The 22,768-nt window shown below is 32.8% G+C and overlaps 1 protein-coding gene across 5 annotated transcripts in view; it reads right to left on the reverse strand.

Moving 5' to 3' along the window:
* LOC111502146 (probable multidrug resistance-associated protein lethal(2)03659) overlaps positions 1 to 22,768 on the reverse strand; it is an 82,810-nt gene that overhangs the window by 23,012 nt on the left and 37,030 nt on the right. For 2 of the 5 annotated variants that reach the window (XM_074169571.1, XM_074169572.1), the window contains exons 3-4: positions 12,283 to 12,525; positions 8,207 to 8,341 (exon numbers count right to left, since the gene is read on the reverse strand). In XM_074169571.1, the coding sequence (XP_074025672.1) occupies positions 8,207 to 8,341; positions 12,283 to 12,525 (378 nt within the window). Of the gene's footprint in view, positions 1 to 5,411; positions 5,843 to 8,206; positions 8,342 to 12,282; positions 12,526 to 22,768 lie in introns of all 5 variants that reach the window. The other 3 variants (XM_074169575.1, XM_074169577.1, XM_074169576.1) reach the window with 3 other exon arrangements.

Consider the following 22,768-nt stretch of genomic DNA (forward strand, 5'->3'; position numbering starts at 1 on the left):
TTTATAAAACTCAGATCAAACCTTCTTTGGAGTATTGTTCTCATGTATGGAGCTCTGCCCCTAAGCATACCCTGAAGTTGCTGTATTCCATCCAAAAAAGAGCCATCCTCCTGATTGGACACGCGAACATCAAGTGTAACCTTGATAGTCTGGAATATCGAAGAAAAGTTGTAGATTTGTCTCTCTTCTATAGATACTTTCACGGAAACTGTTCAAGTGTCTTGGCACATTTGATTACACCAAGAGCGACGAAATGTGGCTGCTCATCGTTTTGAGGTTCAACTCAGTACACCTCGAACTTCACTGTTTATGTGGAATAAACTTCCTGAAAACGTTTTCCTAAATGGATTCAATCTCCAGTGATTCAAATCCAATGTGAATCGCTACTTTCGCACCTTGAAAATTTTCTTGAAGTACTTTTGTCCTTAAAAAATCATTAATTAACCACTTATTTTTGAATTGACCTGCTTATCTAGAATTAATTGCTATTGACCCATTATTTTTTTAAACTCTACATGATTACCTAGAATTATTAATAAGTAATTAACTCTGTATTAAATACATTGTAAAATAAACAAAGTACATAATGTGAAAATTGTTTAATTATTATCATGGATAGTGTTTTCATCAAGTAACGGTTCAGTGAATTCAAAATTTCATTCGCTAGAGAATGATAGTATTCCTTCTACTTTGGCCGCTCTTCTTTTATATCCCTGTTTTAGTTTTCGAAATTAAATTGTTTTCAATCAATACATAGATACATTCTGATGAATCAGCCATTCCAGCAGTTATTAACGAGTGGAAAAATCACTAAATTACTAATAACAATTACAGAATATTGTTAGTACCTATATACATTCGTTTTTATACTTCCGGGAATGTAAGACCGTTTATTTGTAGATATCGATTTGTTTTTCGGTTTTCAATTCAGGGAAATATATTTTCCCAATTAGGAATTCATCTAGACGTATCTGCATTCTAGGCTGGCCAAATGCCTGTTCAATATGACTTTGATTTTTTCAACTTTCTCAAATCTGTGCTTCTTATGTATGATCCAGACGTTAATTTTATATATTCCCCTCATTGTTTTTCTTGGGCTTGCCAACCGGATGTTTAATTGATATGCTTTCCAATAATCGAATTTTTTGTCATTATTTTTTATGATAATTTTTTTTGTAGGGTTGCTGTAGATTGGATTTGTACAAAGACCCGTTGTAGATTTTTTCAATGTTCATTATATCGAACCATTTCATATAGTAGTGGTCTGTACGAAAAATGAAGTGAATGTTTAAATTTCGCGAGCTACGTATATTTAGCGATTTTTTTATGATGGTACCCTTTTCTCAATTTGCATCAAATTTTGTGTAAAAAATGGAATTGAGTGCTCGAAAACACTTAAAATGTTGTCAGTGGCATACTTTGAATGTACTACTCTATGTCAGAAAAATGTTTACAAGTGGTGCAAGTTTTTTACAGAATGACGACGCCCGACCTGGACGTCCAGCATATTGACATTTCTTTGAAGTTTCAACAGCTTTCGATGTGTGCCTAAATCAGAGCTACCTACAGTTCAACAACAAATTTTATAAACAGGATTCAGGTTTACCAATGGGCTCACCCCTTAGTCCACTTTTAGCAGACATATTTATGAACAACTTGGAGACCACTATAGTAAATTCCGCCCTGGGAAAAAAACATATTCATTTTTGGTACAGATATGTAGACCATATTCTGTTTCAGAGGTACTACACGACAGCTGAACCAATTTATGACATTCATGAATAATCTCAATAGCAACATTCAGTTCACACTCGAAACAGAGATAGAGAAACAGATAAATTTCTTAGACCTGACCATTACACTAGTACACCTCTCAATTTTGTGAGCATTTGAAACATGTGACATCACATTTCTATGCGGATGACACGCAGCTGTACCTCGCTTTTGATGAAAAAGATATTGTTGCTGCCTGCAATGAAGTTAACGAGGATCTCGCGATATATCAGAAAAATTCTGTTTGTCCATCAATCCAACCAAATCCAAAGCTATACTTTTCGGTAGAAAATCGACCAAAAATAGATACCGACCCCTGATTTCCCTTCACATTCGCAATGAAACACCCGAACTGTCAAATTGCGAAAAAAATGTAGGCCTGTTTCTTGATGACTCCCTCACGTTTTCCACGCATATGTCACATATAATCAAAAAAGCTTTCGTAAACCTAAAACTGATCTATTCCAACAAAGAGATTCTAAATAAAGCTTGCAAAATCACCCTATGCGAGTCACTCGTCTCATCACAGCTAAATTACTGCGATGTTGTTTATGGGCCAGCTATCAAAAATTCCGATAGAACTCGCTTACGAAGACTCCAAAACTCTCGATATCATATCAAAACTGATATGCGGTATTAAAAGACGGACTCCGACCTCAAGTTACATTACTGGACTGGGCTGGTTGATCACAAAATTCTACTCACAAAAAAACCTTCATATCTCTTCTCAAAAATTCAGAAGCGTTCTGAAGCGCACAATGTAAATGTCCGGTTTCAACAGAAATTATCTGTACCCATGCACAACACTTCGCTTTACCGATCTTGCTTCTCCTATGGCATCGCTAAAATCTACAATTGTATCCCTGATGATTTTAAAAACTTGTCAATCTTTAATTTCAAGAAAAAGATAAAAGGTCTTTTGCTGGATGGTACTTTAACAATAGACTTCTGATTATATTGATGAACATATGTGAAATTCATTGCACTTTGTGACATAATTATTATTTTTATTTATATTGATATGTAAATTTTTTTTCATTTGTACCATGTTTATGAGTAGGTATATTCTTTTTTTTTTCTGGAGGGACTAGTTATCCCTTCACGTGGTTACGTGGAAGAACGCTATTCTATCGTTCTCATAAGGTAGAAGAGCGAACAATGACATTTGCTAAATTAACCTTGTTCTCTGTAACTGCTGTTTGTGTAGCAATAAAAACATTTTTTATTATTATTATTATCATTAATTTGAGTTCAATGTTTCAGAAAACCTAGCTATACAGACATTACCATCCCAAGCGATTCTTTCCATCCAGAGAGAGCATTCTCACTGCCTTTGTCTGCTAACAATCTAGCTAGGGCGATTGATATAATTACACAGATAGATCATAATAATAGTTGCAACGCAGATACTATCCAGAAGTTAGTCAGAAAACAAAAGCGTAAATTCACTTACAGATTAATATACTCTCAGGTCAACTAGGTATCAAGAAATGGGTAACTCTAACCTATTTTGGAAAAAGAACAGAGATAATTACGGGTTTCTTCAGAAAAAAACAATGTGGAAGTGGCATTCGGATCACATGCCAGGTTATCTGATTTCCTTTTCAATGCCAAAGATAAGGTGGACAAGTTGGAGAAATCTGGAGTTTATAAGCTTAAGTGTCCGGAGTGTTTATGTGGGACAATGTGGTCGAAATTCCCAAAAACGGTATGCTGAACATGAAAGGTCCTTCAGACTAGAAAAAAATTATTCGACGTTTTCAAACTATTCCTTGGCATGCAACTACAAGTTCCCGAATCTAAACAATACGGAAAGTTTGCACTAGGCAAGGAAGGGTTACAAACTCAATTATTTAGAATCCTTGGAGATTCACAAGCATAAACGTTGCGGGTGCAACCTGTTAAATTATCAAATCGATTTAGTTTACTCACCGGTCTTTAAATTGACACATCTGCATTGTAAATTGTAAATACAGTACCTGTATTAATACCTATAGGGGTGGTATATAAGGGCTAATGTAATAAGTATAAGTTTGAAAATGTCCTTATAGGACGAAACTGCACTAACGTTAGTTACAAATAAAAGCGGTAAAAAACATAAAAAGTTTCAATTCTCTTTTCTTCATTATGGTTTCCTACCACGTCGTAACGTGTTTTCAAAAGAAACAATCTCATACGGAGGTACATTCTTTAAGTGAATAGTTGGAGAAAATGCGCATCAGTTATCTTTCTTTTCACACTCTTACATAGGCAATATAATCGATTGTGCTATTAGCACATACATATTTTCGTATTCTACAAACTTTTGTTTGAAACAATTCACCTAGTTTTCAACATAATAAATCTCTCAGTATACTATTAATTTCAAAGAATTACGTTATGTTAGCCGTAGTTAATTGCTGTGCTTCAAAACAAATTGTAAATTTGGCTACTTTTTGTTTATTTATGTACCGTTTTCAAAATAGTAATATATTATTTCGTATATATTCAACATGACTTCGTAAGTTGAAACCTCATGAAAAAAATTTTCTCAACAATTTTAGATAAAAAAGTGTTCTTTATGACTGAAACCTAAAATGCAACAATCGGTTATCACATCCTTCAAAAATATGAATTTTAATCTTTATTTTTGAAAATATTCAAAATCGTTATTGAAAAAAGTTTATCAAAATGAAAACCATGCTTAAATATACAATTGCATTTATTTACACTAAAAAACAGGTTTTGTTATATTTTTCGGAAATTTCTACTTTGAATTGAATTCAAATCATTAATTTCAATAATGAACATTTGTCTGTTGAGATTAAATAATATCCTTTAAATATTTTACTTGTACGATAATTAGAAGGCTATTTACGTTCTTATTTCGAGATATGGAAAAAAGTATTGCAAATTAATGCAATTACATATTTGAGAGAATTTTTTTTATTCCGATCAACTTTTTGTTTTACTAATATTTTATATTGTGAAAAATAAAAGTACTTCACTCTTGAACAATTTTTTTTGACAAACCTCATAAACGGCTGAAAGAATTCATCAATAGATAGTTAATTCTCAAGTTTAAATCTTTACAAAACTTTTAAAGAAGATTATTTTTTTTCTTATCTGTACTCAAAAAGTGAGGTGGATCTTTCTTCAAGGTTTTTTTTTATTCTTTACTATCAATCTTGTACGATCTTGAGAGAGCTTCGTGCTAACAACGACGATGGCGTTTTCTAAGTTGAGACCATTTGACCTGGTTCAAATAGTCATTTAAGGAAGCTGCGAACATACTGAAGAACCCATTTCGTTAACCCAACATGAATACCCGTACTATGAGAAAATCTCCAGTTGAATGCGTTAACAGGCTGTATAAATCCTAAATTGGGTAATACGAAACCAAATTATTTATTAAATGAACTTGATACTTTCATTCTAAGTAAGAAACTATCAACAATAATGGAGTTCAAACGCTTGATCTACAGGTAGTGCAGGCTCTTCACGACTATCAACACGTAATTTCTATAACAACAAAAGCGAGAGACTTCAGATTTGAACTAAATTATGTGATAAATATCAATACATGGTTACATATGAAGCTGTTGTTGAGAATACTATTCCTGGAGCTGACGAATTTTCACAACGATGAAACCACTCACTTTGCAGAGGAATATACAGAATCAAAAGCAATACTCCAAATGTGGCGGCAAAACCAACTTGTAAGTACATCATATAAGTACAAACAACAGTTTCGATTGGCCCGAGCCACAACAGATGTGCAAATAAAGCTGAGTTGTCAAACCTGTTGACATCGTTTGACAACATATTCACAACTTGGCCAGCAGTGGTGTTCCCCAAAGAAGTTTTACTGAGTTTCAACGACTTCCTGTATATTAGCGAACAACAAGCCACCCTGATCTTCATCCCTAAGTGAAAAATGCCCTGAGCATAAGGATGAGTAATCAAGACGTAAAGTAAAGAGCAAAGGATAACTCCGGTAGCAGAAAAGTAGGCTTCTTCTTGTGAAATGTTCGTTTGTCCTGGAGCATAGTATTTCACTAACTTTTCTAACATAGAGGGCTGAAGGATTCTGAAAAATGTTGCAAATTATTACTCGAATTAGAAGATGATGTTAAAATTTCTACTTCTATGTCTAAACATGCTTTTGCTAATTAGTAGTAACAACGAAAGATAAAATGCTGTAGAATAACTCTGATGAAAATCAGCGACATTAGACTAAGCCAGTTTGCATCATTAGCATATGTGGTTACTCCTGATGGATAGTCTGCTTGATGCCTTTGACAGAAGAGAAGTAGATCTGTAATCTAATGCAGGTGATATTGTCATCCTAGCAAGAAATACGTCGTAAAGCGTAGTTTGTAACATCCTGGACGTTGCACATAGTTGATGCCAGAGGGAGCAGATGTCTTTAAACCCCAGGAAAACTGTAATGGTCGAGGAACCTGGATGATTTGACTCCCTTCTCCTGAAATAGTGATGCGATTCCATTTCTAAGCGGAGGTGAAATGTCTAGGTAATAGGTACAGTTCTTGATAATAAAAATTACCAGAAATGCGCTCAATTGGATAGTCGCTATGGACATGTCGAAGGATTTGTGTTAAATATTGGGCCTCAGTTCCCAAACAAACCATTGGATATTTGTGATGTTGGTCAATAGCTTCACAGCAAACGTCTCAGGCGGAGCTCTCTGGCATGCAGTTATCCCTGGTGCTATCAGCACCACACTGTGAGCGGCCGTGGACATTTTTCTAGACCTACCCCCTCTGCACATCTTCCTAGAACGAGAAGCTAGATGGACTTCATACACAAAAGTGCATATTGCCAATTGCATAAAACAGGGTAACACTGAAAGTCTCAGTATTCTGGGAATGACCTCCAACTTAATGCCTCCAACTACCAACTATGAACTGCCTTTTACACTCCTGTTTCGGACCGGAGAAGATTGAATCCTACGGAGGAGAAAATATCAAGAGCAGATAAATGTTGGTTCATAGACTGATCAAAAACACTTACAGATTCTAGTGCAGGTGTTTACAAACGCAGTCCCAAGACAGACATATTAACCTGTCTATGGAAATATATGCGACAGTATTTCAAGCGGAAATTTACGCTACTCATTTGTGTGTGGATGGATTTGCAGAATCCAACCTAATCATAAAATACTAATCACAATGTTGCCACATTGTGGCACATGAAAAAATCATCAGTCACGTTCAAATTTGCTTTAGATCCACAATGGGGTATAGTGTACTGTACGCAAACGTATGACCCAATTCACTTGTCAAGCGTAGGTTGCCTGGTTGTTAATTTCCACAGACTACAGTAGAGGTGATTGTGTTTCCTATTTGGGGTCAACTTTCTCTACAGATACTATCACGGTCTCCTGCACGAAAGTAGGCTAATTTCGATCAATGTAATTTTCTGAACAAATCAAAGTTGGACATTTTCAATCATCTTTTCGAATACTTACAAACAAATGTTATTTTATGTTTGTCTCATGTGGTATGAAAAGTAATAACATATTTGAAACCTAACAGTAGAGCAATGAATAAAGTAGAATGTAATTTAAGGAAACGACTGAGTCGTCTCCTCAAGAGCGGGGTAGCTTATAAAATCGTCTTGCATCAAATTCTTGAGTGGCGTACGCAGAATCTGTCTCAAGTGGAGGAACAATCCCCCCATGAGCAGGTTAGCAAATGTTTGCGCTCAAATGATGATTCACCAAAACCAGAGGCGAAAAAGCTCTACACGGTTGAATCTAACGCATCGTCAGGTATAGCTGACGTGCAAAAACCCTCATATGGAAAGGTTGTCGCGGGTATCAAGGTGGGAATCTTGCACCTTGACTATCCGACTACCTCATTAACGGTCGTATAGAACGACTCACTTTGGACCTAACCTAACCTAACTCAGATGAGCCGGTAAAAAATATTGAAGTGGATATGAGTCGATAACTTAGTTTGAAACGATTTTTGATATTTCTATTTTTGCGTAATCTCAATATTTTATCCTCTGTTCATGACAATTGCGTCCGCATTATTTTTTATTCATTTCTCTATTCTAAGGGTTTCAAATCTGTTCAAACGATTGAAGTTGGAATTCGTAACACTGAACGTGAATTGAAGACAGGGGTATCATGTTCGCTTCATCGAAATTTTGTGTTTATAACAAAATACTTTCAATGCCATCCAGAGTAGTTGTATTAAACATGTCAGTATACATTTTTCAACTAACTTGACCTCTTCTGAATGATAATTGAAAACGAGTCTAATCTATTAACTATCAGTTATTATTGAGCTAACCAGAGGGAGCTAATTGAGTAGGTATATATCTAGGGGTGATAGCGAAAAAAAGGCAAAAAAATAAAATCCCAAGCAAAATGAAGGTGAATACTGAAAAATCTACTTCTAAACTACACCAGATTAATAGTTACGTTTCTTTTTGAACAAAAGCTTCAACAGTAGAACCATTAAATTTTAAAGCACCGAAGGACCCTTCCTGGGTACTTGCGCTTCTTTTCATATCAAAATATCTCACTAAATTTCCCAAAAATATAGGCTGGAATAATCTGTAAAAAGAGTAAAATGGTTGAAAGATCAATTTGATTATATAATAGTGAAATATTCATTGGAAAATATCGTATTGAAAAAACATTAGAAAATTTCGTTTGTTATGGTATATCGCCAAATTATGAATTGGATTTGTCTAGAAATTCATTTAAACTTGGTAAATCTCGATATCATTTATGAATATCCTTTCAGAATTATCACAATTACCAGCCATTGGACATAAACTGAAACTATGTTCAATTAAATATTATTTCTCTTAGTATATCATTGAAAATGTATTTTCAGTTTTCAGTTACACTTTTCGTATCTCTTGAAAAGTCTTCTCATGGGTACCCATTTTTATATTTTTAAATTTGCTGTAAATTTCATAACTTGTCCAAAAAAACTCTTCGATTTCCAACAAATTGTAAATTTGTTTTATTATGGAGGGAACATTGAACTACTCATCATACCGGATATAAACCGATTCAGACTTTTTGGTCTCTTCAGGTATCAAGTGAAATTTCTGGCTTATATGGTATACTCTGCTTCCTAATAGTAAAAAGTAATGAAGGCTTATTTGTGATTTCTCCATGATTTACACAGCTGGTATAGCTGGTTCAGCATTTTTGTACCACGAAAAAGAGATGTTATTATCGTTCGGGTCGTTTTATTACTTGCAGTGGCGTGTATTTGGGTATTTTATCAAAAATAAAACTAATAACTATGCTATTTATATACATTAACTATTTTTCTATTCAAAATATTTACATGATGATAAATAGGAACGATCATTTACGACGATATTAGGTACAAGCAAAAATTATGGTTTGTTCTCCTTATCAGATGAATCCGTTGAATCTTTTTCCAATGTTATGATCTAACGTTATTTTCTCAATTGAATGGTCGAATTTTCTCATGTCTCCTTCTTTTGAAACATGTTCAATACATTTTCGAGATTTTTCTGAAATCGACATTTTTAAGGACTCCATAAAGAGTATTTTGACATATTTCATTTTGAATAACGTGTTTCTTTTTGCAACACATGCCTTTACATTAATCTGACTATGATTGAAACGAAAAGTACTTCATTGTATTTTTCCTAATGAGACATTTATATGTGAAATGAACAGCCTGATCAAAAAATTAATGAATATATTGTTTGAACACACAAAGCTATAGTAGTTTCTTTTGAAATTGGAAATGTTTCAAAAATAAGTTTGAAACAATTAATCCAAATTATGATACTATAACAACTAACAAAATTTCACATTGAGACGAGGAGAGACAAAAAGTTATGACCGCGTACCAGAATCAGTTTACATCCAGTATATTATATAATGATTATTCAATGATAAATGTAATTGGAATTTAACTTAGAAATTGGTTTTGCTTGAAAATGAGCAAGACTGAGCAAATTGCGAAATACTGAATTAAATGATTTTTATAGCAATTTTCAAATATGTTTCGAAAAAGGCTTTCAGTTTTTAACTTCAGATACTTCTCCAACAAAGTTTTTTTTTATAATGTGTACTTACAGTACCAAACATAATTGAAATGATAAATTTTTATTGATATTTGTAGAAAAAATCAATTACTAACTTGTAGCATTTTGGAAATGTCCTCTGACTTTATGCCTCCGACTATAAACCACGAACTGCCTTATAAAGTACTCTTCCCGAATAGAGAGAACTGGATCCTCCAGGAGAAGGACATATTAAGAGCAGATATTTGTTGGTTCACAGATGGATCAAAAACAGCTTCCGGTTATGGTGTAGATGTTTTCAGTCGCAGACCCAGGACAGAGATATCAACCTGCCTAGGAACCTATGCGACTGTATTTCAAGCGGAAATTTACGCTATTCAATTGTGTGCGGAGAGATTGGAAGAATCCAACCTCATACACAAGTCGATGAAAATATTTTCGGACAGTCAAGTGGCGTTGGAAGCACTTGGCTCCTACTGAGCAACGTCTAAATTGGTAGCAAATTGCCAAAAACGACTCTCCTCGATAGGAAGACTCAACAGAATGTCTCTGGTCTGGATTCCTGGTCATACTGGCCTGGAAGGTAATGAAGTTGCTGGCTCCCTTGCAAAGGAGGGTGCTGCAAGCAGCTTCATCGGACCAGAACCTGTCATTTGCAGAGCTTCAGGCTTTGCCAAACAAACATTGAACATCTGGTTGGCAAGAATATCTATGGACTTCTGGCAAAATCTTCTAGGATTGGCTCACTCCAAGGCGTTTATTCACCCTTCGAAGCTTGATACCAAACAGTTGTTGGACTACAGTAGGGATGAACTTCGATGTCTAACAGGCCTTCTTACAGGTCTTTGTCATTTGAATCATCATATGCAGAGACTGTCGGAAGACAGTGAGTGTCGCTTCTGTTTCGAAAATGATGAAACAGCAGAGCACATATTCTGTGCCTGTCCCGCTTGGGACCGAATCAGGTTTTTAGAGTTCGGCAGAGCCGTACTCGTACCATCTGACCTGTAAGACCCCTCACCATACAAATTAATCGGCTTCGTTAAGAAGCTGGCTTTATTTGGTCGAATGTGAATAGGTGTAAGCCACAATAAACCCTTGCGGGTTGCGGTGGAGAGTCGAATAGACTTACTCACTTTGGACCTAACCTAACATTGCATTTATGAATGTTTTGATTTTGAAATATTATAGAAATAATAAAAATAATGTTCATACTTGGCTGTGATAAAAAGACTGAATTTTGGAAAAAATATCTTTTTGTATTTTCAAAACTGTTTAGTATCAGATATAAGTATAGATTGAAAAATTCAGATTTATTTCTGCCAGTGGCAGTTTATTACACTTGCAAAATGTATATTTATTTTTTTCTCCTAAAAACTTTTTTCCCTAAATTTGTTTACTATGAAAATTATTGAATTAATTATTTTTCATCATTCTCACAAAAATGAAAAAATTTGAAACTAACTGCAGCAAAAGGTTTAGTGAAGAAAAAATTGAAGTGAATATGAATCTAATATTCAGGTAATATAAATATAGTGTGCGAAAAATTAGTTTATTCTTTTATAAAATGAGGTAGTTTGTCATTAGAAACTTTACCATAAAAAGACTGAAAACAGGCTAATAATATTATTTTGATCACAAACAAATTAATTCACAGTGCCTTTAGAGAATTGATGGAGAGGTATAAATTTAAAAAAATCGAAGTTGACATTTCTTTTCATTCATTTTCCAAACAAAAATTATATCTCATATTAGAGTAATGAATATTTCAAAGCAGTCAATGTAATACTTGAAGAAGAAACTGAAACTTGTGATGCACTGTTTAGAACCTTTGGTGTAGTAATGAATATTACTGGAGTTTTTTCCCAACACCAAATCGTTATTTTTAACACCTCGACACGTGTTTAGATCACCAAGTGATCATCTTCAAGAGGAAGATTAAACTGAAGATGATCACTTGGTGATCGAAACACGTGTCGAGGTGTTAAAAATAACGATTTATCACCACCACCACCAAGTGATCATCCAAGTGATCATCTTCAGTTTAATCTTCCTCTTGAAGATGATCACTTGGTGATCTAAACACGTGTCGAGGTGTTGAAAATAACGATTTGGTGTTGGGAAAAAACTACAGTAATATTCAAGAAACTGAAAACAAAATCAATTGTAAATACATATTTTAAATATATTTTTTATGAGGTGTGAGAACCTGGTAGTCAAACTTCATCTGCATCAATATGGCTTAAATGTTTGTCACATTCAGAATTAAAAGAGGTCAATAATTTGTATGGCAATTTAACAGAAACTGTAGAAAAAACCATGGTTGAATTAACAATCTGATCTTATGTGAAGCGGTTGAAAACTGAAATAATCGTTAAATTGTAATGATATCAGGTTCAGCAGATATCGTGAAAATTTTCCACAATTCACAAACTGTATATTAAATGAATTAATTTTAACCCTATATATACTGACCTGATTAGTTCACTTAAGGCTAGGACGATTCCATAAAATAAAAACTCTAATCCAAATACTTTTATTAATACCCTTTGCAAAGAAGGTTTCTTTTTCTTTTTGGCAGCGCGTTCCTCTTCAGCTTTCCAGTACATTTCCATTTTGTTTCCTAAAATACTGGATTTGTGTTCTGTTAGAGTTTCAGTAAGGTCCGCTTCTTCTAAGTCACGCTTGAATCCCTGAATGAAAGTGGGGATGGTGTACCTGAAACAAGATAAAAAATGTGATGATTTTGTTTCAAGAATTCACAAAAAACCCTGAAAAGTATAAGAACATTGGCTTCAATGGCGAAGTCACGATTAAAGAGAACAAAATCCGGGCTGGTAAGCCGTAGTCGAATGGAATCTGAAGTATAGTCGAAGTAAACGATATTGTGCACATGGAAATGAACCGGCTGTGAACTAGTCCACGTGGACTGTAGAATTGGCGGTTCATAATGGATAATTTTTACTAGCCGTGTTTTATGATTGGCTGAAGAGTCATAAAATTAAATTTGAAGTCATGTTACGGTGACGAATAGAAATCGGGGAATGCGGGGATGGTTATCGCCGTCGTGTCATCAATATTCAGTTCAGGACCTGATCGCGATTTGAGTGTTGAAATTCTATATTGGTGCAGTTATAATTACTTAAATGTTTTGTTATCTATATAAAATGTGGTGTCCTTGGACAAGTACTAATAGTAATAACGAGTGTGATAACAACGCAGAGTTTTTCCAGTGTAATAATTCCAATAGCGATGGTGAACAATGCGAAAAAGAGATACCAGTATTTATTTGAATATTGAAACACAGAGAGTATGTTTCAATGTATACAAGGATCTACAGCTCAAGTTTGGTTTCGAGGGAAACAAACCATTACAAGCAACATCAGATTTCACCGAAATTCCTTTCTCAACTGTACGTAAAATAGTCAAAAACAAACCTTAAGAACGCAAGACGCGATGTGATACAGGATTACCAAAACCTTTAGATATTCATCTGATGAAATCATTAAAAAAATGACTGAAATTATAAGGAAGAAATTGAATACTTCTGCTGTGACAAAACTCTTCAGAATTGGATAAAGAAACTAGAATTTAGATTTGAAATAATAAACAAACGTCAAGTAGTTATGGAAAGCAGAAGAATAGTAGAATTGCGTAACAAATACTCAGAAAAAATGACTAAATATAGACAAGAACAACGGCAAATTTTCTATTTGGACGAATCTTGGTATGACACTGGACTGACCTTGCGCTTGAGGAAGCTATACCATCTTAACAACAGTTCTGATTCAGAACTGAAAATCATAAAACATGGAGTACCGCAAGGTTCTGTTCTTGGACCCCTGTTGTTTATCATCTACATTAATGACCTATGTTTTCACATGAGGACGAAATGTAAAATTGTCCTATTTGCGGATGATACCTCTTTCATCAGTTCAAACAGCAACATTTCACCTAGCTGGGGCTAGGTATAGAGACCACTGTCAACCACTGTTCAAAACAATGAGGATTCTAACACTCCCTTGTGTGTATATATACCAAAATTTACTAGAAATCCATTCAGAAAGGCAGAATATACAAAAAGTTTCTGGCCTGCATCATTACACTACCCGGGCTGCTACGGCTGATGATTTAGTATTGCCACGTTACAGGTTGTCCAAATCTGAGAAAAATTCATTAGATTTTAAACTATATAGTAAATTGCCCTGCGAATTTAGATCCATGAACGAAAAATTGTTCAAAATAAATGTAAAAAAGTATCTTCTCGAACATTGTTTTTATTCTAGAGACGAGTTTATTCAGACAAAAATTCAATTTTGACGTGTATTACCCAATTTATGTGATTGTGATATATTTTATATTGTATACCTGAAGACTTTTAGATAATGTTATTATATATTCATTCAATATGATATATTAATTGTGATTGACTTGCTATAAACCATATCATGTATGAGTTACATAGTTAAATAAATATCTATCTATATATCTATCTATATTGTATAACGAAACACGTGTCGCGGTTTTTATAAAACCCTTTTGTAGTGAGAATCATACAATAAACTGTATTAATCAGTTTCCATACATAAATATGCAGATGAATTTATATTGCTGAAAATTTATATGATTAATGATGATTTGAAGGCGTTATTTGATACCCGTTCCTCGCATAATCTTGAGTTGAACGCTTCTAAATCCAAAGTCATTTTCTTAGGTCCAAAAAGTAAACGAGAACTTGCAATAAGAGGAGCTGAAATCAATCTACTGGGTGAACCACTGCCTATTGTCAGGGAATGCAAAAAATTAGGTCTCTGGTTAGATAGTGACATGAGATTTACAAATTATGTTAGTCAGTTGACAAGAACCTCATTCAATTTTTTTAGAAATCTGTACCACAACAGAAGTGACAACTTGCAAATCATGATATTTTCAAAATTATTGTAGTGTGACTACATTTACGGCCCTGTCCTTATTTCCGAAGATCAAATTCGTCTACAGCGTGTACAAAGAAACAAAACAGCTACGTCTGTATCAACTTCGCAATCTTCAGTTTCTGACAGCTGTTCACAAAATTTTCGAATTTCGAGCTCCATGTTATCTTTCAATAAAATTGAAAATATTTCGGAACAATAATAATTTACCTGCTAGAATCGACGTCAAGTTATCATCCACAAACATAAGACCGCAGTATTCAAGCAAAGTTTCTGTTACAATGCTGTTCTGTTCTGTTGCAATAGATTTCCATAAATTTAACTCTAAAAAAACTAATTTATTCTTCTCAACCAATCGTAGATCCTGTTTTGATGACCTGGCATTTTCTGTTGTTCATGATTCTATTTTATTCATAAATAGTGTTTCTTTTTTTATTGATATATCATTGATTTATGATTATGATTTCAGCTGTAGGAATCTCATTGCTTTTGTAACAGTCGTATATTGTTTTTTTCAATGATTTTATTAGATGAATAACATCTAATGGTTTTAGTAATCCTGTATCACATCGCGTCTTGCGTTCATAAGGTTTATTTTTGACTATTTTACGTACAGTTGAGAAAGGAATTTCGGTCAAATCTGATGTTGCTTGTAATATTTTGTTTCCCTCGAAACCAAACTTGAGATGTAGATTCTTATATACATTGAAACATACTCTCTGTTTCAATATTCAAATTCATCCGAATTATCACAATCATTATTACTATTAGTACTTGTCCAAGGACTCCACATTTTAAACAGATATCAAAATTTTCAAGTAATTATGATTGTACCAATATCGAATTCCAACAGTCAAATTGCGATCAGTTCCTGTACTAAACACGACGGCGATAACCATCCCCGCATTTTCCTATTTCCATTCGTCACCGTAACATGACTTCAAATTTAATTTTATTATTTTAGTCAGCGAATCATGAAATTCGGTAAGTAAAAATTATCCAATACGAACCGGCAATTCTACAGTCCACGTGGACTAGTTTGCAACCGGTTCATTTCTTTGTATTGGTTCTTTGGCCTTCGAGAGTGCCGCACAATATCGTTTACTCCGACTATACTAAATTTGACCCAAACAAACAGGGCAAAGTAAATAAAACCGTTTGAAAAATATATGCGTATAAGCGAAGTCAGGTCGGGTTGCTCGTCTAAAAAATCGAACAGTACTGTAATTAAATTTTGCTGTCAGGCACGTTTAGATAATATTTCATGAACGAAATTGAAAGTGTATCGAGAAAATTAACACAAAGATCATTGGAATGGTAAATAATGTCAATATTTTATATGGATAAAACAATAACGCTATTCCTTGTAGATACTAACAATCGAAACGTCGTGAAGTAACTTGGCTTGAAATCTCTTCATTTTTATTTCTTTATTTAGTTTAATTGTTCAATTTTAAATTTTTTGCTTGTATTTTGTTTCCCTGTAATTTCATTTCAGGGTTTTTCTGCCTGAAATGATTGTTAATTTCAGCTATCCATTTTTAATTTTCAATATTATTGGTTTTTTAAGGAATTTCAAATCATTTTATATCATATTAGACAATGGAAGTCCGAACTAATGAAATTCACCTTGAAACTTTGTCAACCACCTTCAAACAAAATAATGAATGTTCTGAAAGGAAAGGGAAGGCTCTTTCAGAGTCAATAAATATAGATCAACCAATATATAAAATTCCACTGTTGGACGATAAATACCTATCCATCATTCCCTTTTCTAGCTAGGATGATCGATACAGCTAATAAACGTTATACCTGGTAATTCAATCCTAATAAGTAATCCATAATCACCCACACCTCAGTAGCTAGGATCTGACGTTTTCGTATACACGGTGGCCACTTTTGGAAATATTTTTCATCCAAATATACGTTTTCTTCAATTTTGACGTACCGCATTTCCATTTCAACTTTTCGTATTCTTTGGGCAACCAATAGGTTTTTTTCAAAAACGAACCTTCATTTCAACTGAGTTCATTGTTACATTCACGTTAAAAAAGTCTCCACAATGTATATCACTCTTCAATATGATTTCTGATCAAAGTGTTGGTCTAGAAATCAGACTTTGTAAATTCTCAGCTCGTACAAATACCACAAGTTAATTCGTGAATGACAACTGCTTCAGGGAAAGAACCCTTTCAAAACCAATTTCGCAAAAATGACGCCATTTCTTCAAATCCAGTTCTTTTTTGAATGAGGATCTAGAAATAAGATGAATGCTTTTCATACAACAAAGCTGCCACATAGAAAATGTATCTCTCTGCAGAAAATGTATCTCCCTGGCTTGCTATAAAAGCATATAAATCAAAAGATTTGCCTGAACTGCAACAAAATATAAATTCTGATCTTGATAGCTTGCAAAATTGGTTTAGTGAAAATTCACTATTTTTGAATGCCTCCAAAACGAAAGCAGTAGCTTTTCATACTGCCCAAAATATTAACACGGTAGACATCAATATTGAAATATCCGGTGCTGAGATAGAGAGAGTTGATAGCATGAAATTCTTAGGGATTTTTCTAGACAGCAATCTCAATTTCCGACAGCACTGCGATAATCCCATCAAAATACTCAATAAGCAGTGTTATCTGTTGAGAAACCTGAAAAGAATTCTAGACAAATCTGGTCTACTCTTATATTACCACGGTCAGATACAATCAAGAATCAACTATGGGATTATTGTTTGGGGAAATTCTCCATCTGCGCACAATGTTTTCATAACTCAAAAGAGAATTATTAGAACCATTGCAAACGCATCACGAACTTCATCATGTAGAACATTATTTAAAAAATTGAAAATTTTGCCCCTACCTGGTCTTTACATTCTGGAACTTTTGTTGTATATTCATAAAAATAAAGAGGATTTTAAACAAAACCAATCTTTTCATGAATATAATACACGCATCAGAAATCATTTTCACATACCAAAAACACGTTTATCTTTACATCTAAACTCGTTTGAGATTTTGGGACTGAGATTATATAATGCACTTCCGGAGTTTTTCAAAATTATAACCAAGGAGCAAGTATTCAAATATAAAATAAAACAACTACTTTCTGAAATTAGCCCCTATACAATCGATGAATTTTTTTCTTATCTGCATTGATTGCGGATTGTTTTAGTATCTGTTGTTATTTATGAATGTGTATATTATATTCTTATATTTTATATCTGTATTTCATATGTACTGACTTGTCCAATTGCTTTTTTTAAGCTCTTTCAATGGACCAATAAATATTTGATTTGATTGATTTGAATAGTCTAAGTAAATTTATTAAAAACAATAAAGACAAATCTTCGGTGTCGGATAGACCAGGAGTATATAAGGTAACCTGTGGCTTTTGCCCAAAACTGTATGTTGGCCAAACAGGGAGAATCTTTTTCCCAAAGAATTGAAGAGTATAAAAGTAGTTTTGTAAATAGAAAGACCAAATCCACATTTGCAAACCACCTTTAAGCAGGACATTAGTTCAATCAAGAATACGACGTGTTACATTTAGAAGAGAAAAGTTTGAAATTCAATCTTCCAGAATGTTAAGAAATCAATAGATTCAAGAATTCGGTTAATTTACTGAACGATCAATTAGAATTTAATAACTCAGTTTCTAAATATTTTTCCAAATGTGGAAACTGGTACAGAAGCTCAGGTAATTCAATTCATTATAAACACAGGTACACATGAAAATTTAAATGATCAGGTAAAACTCAGGTACTTGAATTATAGGTACTTCAAATTATAAAATCAGGCATATAAAACATTGAATACCTATGTAGAATATAGTTAGTGAAGACACGCCTGAAGAAACCATTGTATGGCGAAACACGTGTTGCGTTTATGTAAAACTGTTTAGTGAAAATCTCACATTAAAGTGTTTTTTGAAAATGTTACTTGTATACATTGCATTGTTGAGTAGTGCATACTATTCATGAAGAATATGGACGCATATATCGTTTTCATTATTGTTGACTACAATAAATATAATTAAGGTTATGCAAGTTATCGAATTGACATCCTGTATATCAGTTATTTGAATTTTATTTTATTTTCTCAACCTTCACCGTTCACAATTGTTTCAAATCCAGATTCATCAGTTTATCATAATGAGCATAAACATTCTTGACACTACTTTTACACATTGAATGTAAATTGGTACCCACATGTTTTTTGATACACTTATGCATATGGATGTTTATGATGAGTGATGATTTCCAACATACTTTGAAGTTTTTGAATGTATTCTCTTGAGTAACCTCCAAATGACAGATTTCAACCTATGCCGTACAGGAATAGTAAAAGTTATATATTTCTAAACGTAATTTCAACTTTATTCCAAATTTAAATTATTTTTAATGTCATTAGCGAATAATAATGAAAACATATTGAAAACTTGGTGAATCTTGAATACAAAGTTCACAACGACATTCATAAGTTTTTGCTTCTTTAAACGTTTGTTAGCTCTTCAGATATAGTTGGATGTAATAGACCAACTTACTCATTTTCTTGGTAAGTTTTCTCTTCATACAGAATTTGCTTATTCGAACTCAGTATCTGTGATTCCTCTTTCTCTCTTGGATGAAAGATAAAAATTGGTGCTTCCCAGGACTCCAACCAACATGGATGCTGTTCTGGGTTTACAAACATTCGAAGAGAACTTTTGTCCTCAAGCTCATCCCTTGGTCTCTATCTAGATCTTTGCAAGGTTGGTCTTTATTGTATCATCCGAGATTACATGACCAAAAAAAATTATTTGCTTTTAGTTTATAGAACACAGGGTAGTCGTTTCGAACTCGAACTTTTCAATACACTCCGAATGGAAGTACTTTGAACTGCTACAATCTATTTCTAGAAGAAAATGTGTTTTCCACATAGTCGGATGGAAATATCAATGGCAAGATTTGTTGGTATTCTTCAGTTTCTACTATTATTGTGCTCAACTCTAAATCTTCCTTCTAGTCTGGCCATCATTGCATTCACAGAGATTTTGGAAATGAATACGGATGAACTAGAATGCTAAGCAGAACATTGAATAATCATATCGAAGGTAATGGAATTGTTTTGAACTTGGTTAATGGTATATTAGTACTGTCAGGGCCGTACTTGCCCATTGGAATCTTTTGAAACAATAATTTAGATGAAAATAGGAACAGCGGATTTTAACAAGACTAATATGTAAGTAACACATAATATGTACTTCAGAATCACGTATTTCTTGAAAGCAGGTATTCGTATATCTGCTAACAAAAGATAATGGATATCTTAAAAACACTTATCTCTCACCATAATGAAATTCTGCACTCCCTGTTTCGCCAAGCGAGTAAACATCATCAGATGATTACTCACCTCATGATGATGAAAAATGTTGGTAACGCTATTGTTCACCTCATCAAAAAGTACTTTTTACGTCAATTTTATCCGACCTTGATATTTCGTTCCGTTCAAAAGTTGAGAGAGGGTGTTTTTCTTCCGCAGTGTATTTATGAACACAATTCAGTATATTATATATCAGGACACGAGCTCGAAACATCAATATAAATCTGTCTAAAAAAATGAGGACATAAATTCTATCATGCTTGAAAAAGTAAATACATTTTGACATGCAATTATCGCTTCAACTGAAGTTATTACTTTGAAAACCAGCAAACCCATAAAAACATAATTTTCCAATTCAACATAAAAACGTAACTGGAAAATTTGCCTCCGTCTCGCCACTTTTATTTTTGATCGTATAATCTGACATGATGGTTGATGTATAATATAGTTATTGGTTCGAATTTAGTTTCATTTTCTTTATATTTACGAACTGTGAACTCATAATTTCCATTTCCCAAAATAACAAGTTTTGAGTTAGAAATAAGTGTTCACGAAAGTGGTTACGACTTGTAAATTCTGAAGTATTCGTTCGAAGTTAACAAAGTAGCTTTTGTACAAAGGACTAAAAAATTTAGGAATTATATGTCACTTCCGTTGATGAAAAATAACCCAGTACATTATTTTTTGTTCACAACTTTGTATGCGTTCAATCACGCTGAAGTGCACAGATTTCATCAAAAAAATATCATCTAACATGAATGTTCGATGTTGGTTCCAAGTGGAACTATATCTGGTATATAGATTTTTTGTGACACTTTGAAACAAATGATAATATTTCATTCAAAAATAATGATTTTAACATAAAACAAATGGGCATCATAAGAAGATGATCAAATCTGATTCCTAAAACCTAACTTGATATTTAACATAGCGAACAAGTTGCATGCATGGTAAACTCGTGAAATTTCTTTACGGGGACACAGGTAGCTGTCAAGGCCTTCTTGACCATTATAGGTATCATATCCATAGGTTATGTAGTTGACTTAATCAGAGCAAATATAATAATATAGTGTGGCAAGCATTCAGTAGGCTCTGAATGATATGAAATGAGTAAAAAGGGCATTTAACAAGAGAGTTCAAAATTTAGTCTAATCAACAAGTTCAAAAACATGAAAAATAGAGATAAAGGTCCTAAAAATATGAGAATCACCTCTAGAAAAATGTTTTTGGTGCAGGTAAAAAATTGCAAATGTTATTAACAAAATAAAATTAAAGTTAATAAGTCAAAAAATATTAATATTATACTTCATACAATCCTGCGATAAATTTATTAATATGTTAATTATGATTTTTTATTACTATTGCAAAATAAAATATCTAAAAATTGTTGATAAACATTTTTTTCAATTGATATTTACCTATGTCTGTTTTCACATTGAACAATGGCAGTTATTAACAAAGGATATACATTTTTTACGTAATTTGTTTATTGAATTGTTTTAAACAAATAAAGAAATTCAATATTTTTGAAAATTTTTTTTTGCTATTTTGTTTTCTAGAGATAATTAATTATGGTTTTACAAAAAATTAGTTTTTCTTGATTTTAATTTTTAATTGTTCAAAATCGATTTTTTTATATTTAGATTGTTTAAATAATTAGTTGAGAAATAATTCTGCTTTTAAAAATCATAATTCACACTTTTAAATAGTTTGGCAAAACAAAATTATTTATTATTCAATTGTTTATTAGTCTAACAATTTGTTATAAACAAATATTGACCAACGTTATATTTTTTCTGGAGCAGAAAATAAATCATAAAGACAGCTATATATAAAAAAGAGCCATAATTTATTTTTAATTCATTATAATACTTACTTTCTAATATCATACAATACTGTAATAAAAAAAAAATATGACACTTTTTATATAAAGCTGTTTTTATAATTTTTTTTCTTCTTCAGAAAAAAATATAACGTTGGTCAATATTTGTTTATAACAAATTGTTCATCAATCAATTGAATAATAAATATTTTTTTTCTCCAAACTATTTGTAAGTGTAAATTATGATTTTTAAAAGCAAAATTATTTCTTAACTTACTATTTAAACAATCGAAATATAAAAAAATCGATTTTAAACAATTAAACATTAAAATTAAGAAAAAAATTAGAAAAATCATAAAAATCATAATTATCTCTAGACAACAAAATAGCAAAAAAAAATTTCAACAATATTGAATTTCTCTATTTGTTTAAAACAATTTGACAAACAAATTACCTTTTATCCCATTATTTATGCCAACGGAGATTGGGAAAAAATTTGTTAGTTAACAATTGAATAACTTTTTGAAAAATGGTGATAAAACTTTTTTTCTACGGAACTCGATTCATTCAAGTGTTAAGAAGATACTAGATTTTTTTCAAATTTTTAAAATGACATTTTATGTTTTAAAAAATTATTTCTTTTCATAAACTCTCTTCAGCGGCAGCGCAGACATGAAATATAGATTTCATGTTTTTGAACTTGTTGATTAGACTAATAGAGGAGAGCCAGGATCTCTGAAAAGATACAATGATAAGGAGAATAAATAACTGCGAATGATACAAAATTCCAGAATGGGACCAACTATGTAAACATAGGTGATGAAGCCTAATATTATGTGGAATC

This window comes from Leptinotarsa decemlineata, unplaced genomic scaffold (genome assembly GCF_025532065.1).
Source record: "Leptinotarsa decemlineata unplaced genomic scaffold, Ldec_3_MD MMD2_P_RNA_scaffold_5, whole genome shotgun sequence".
Taxonomy (NCBI): Eukaryota; Metazoa; Arthropoda; class Insecta; order Coleoptera; family Chrysomelidae; genus Leptinotarsa; species Leptinotarsa decemlineata.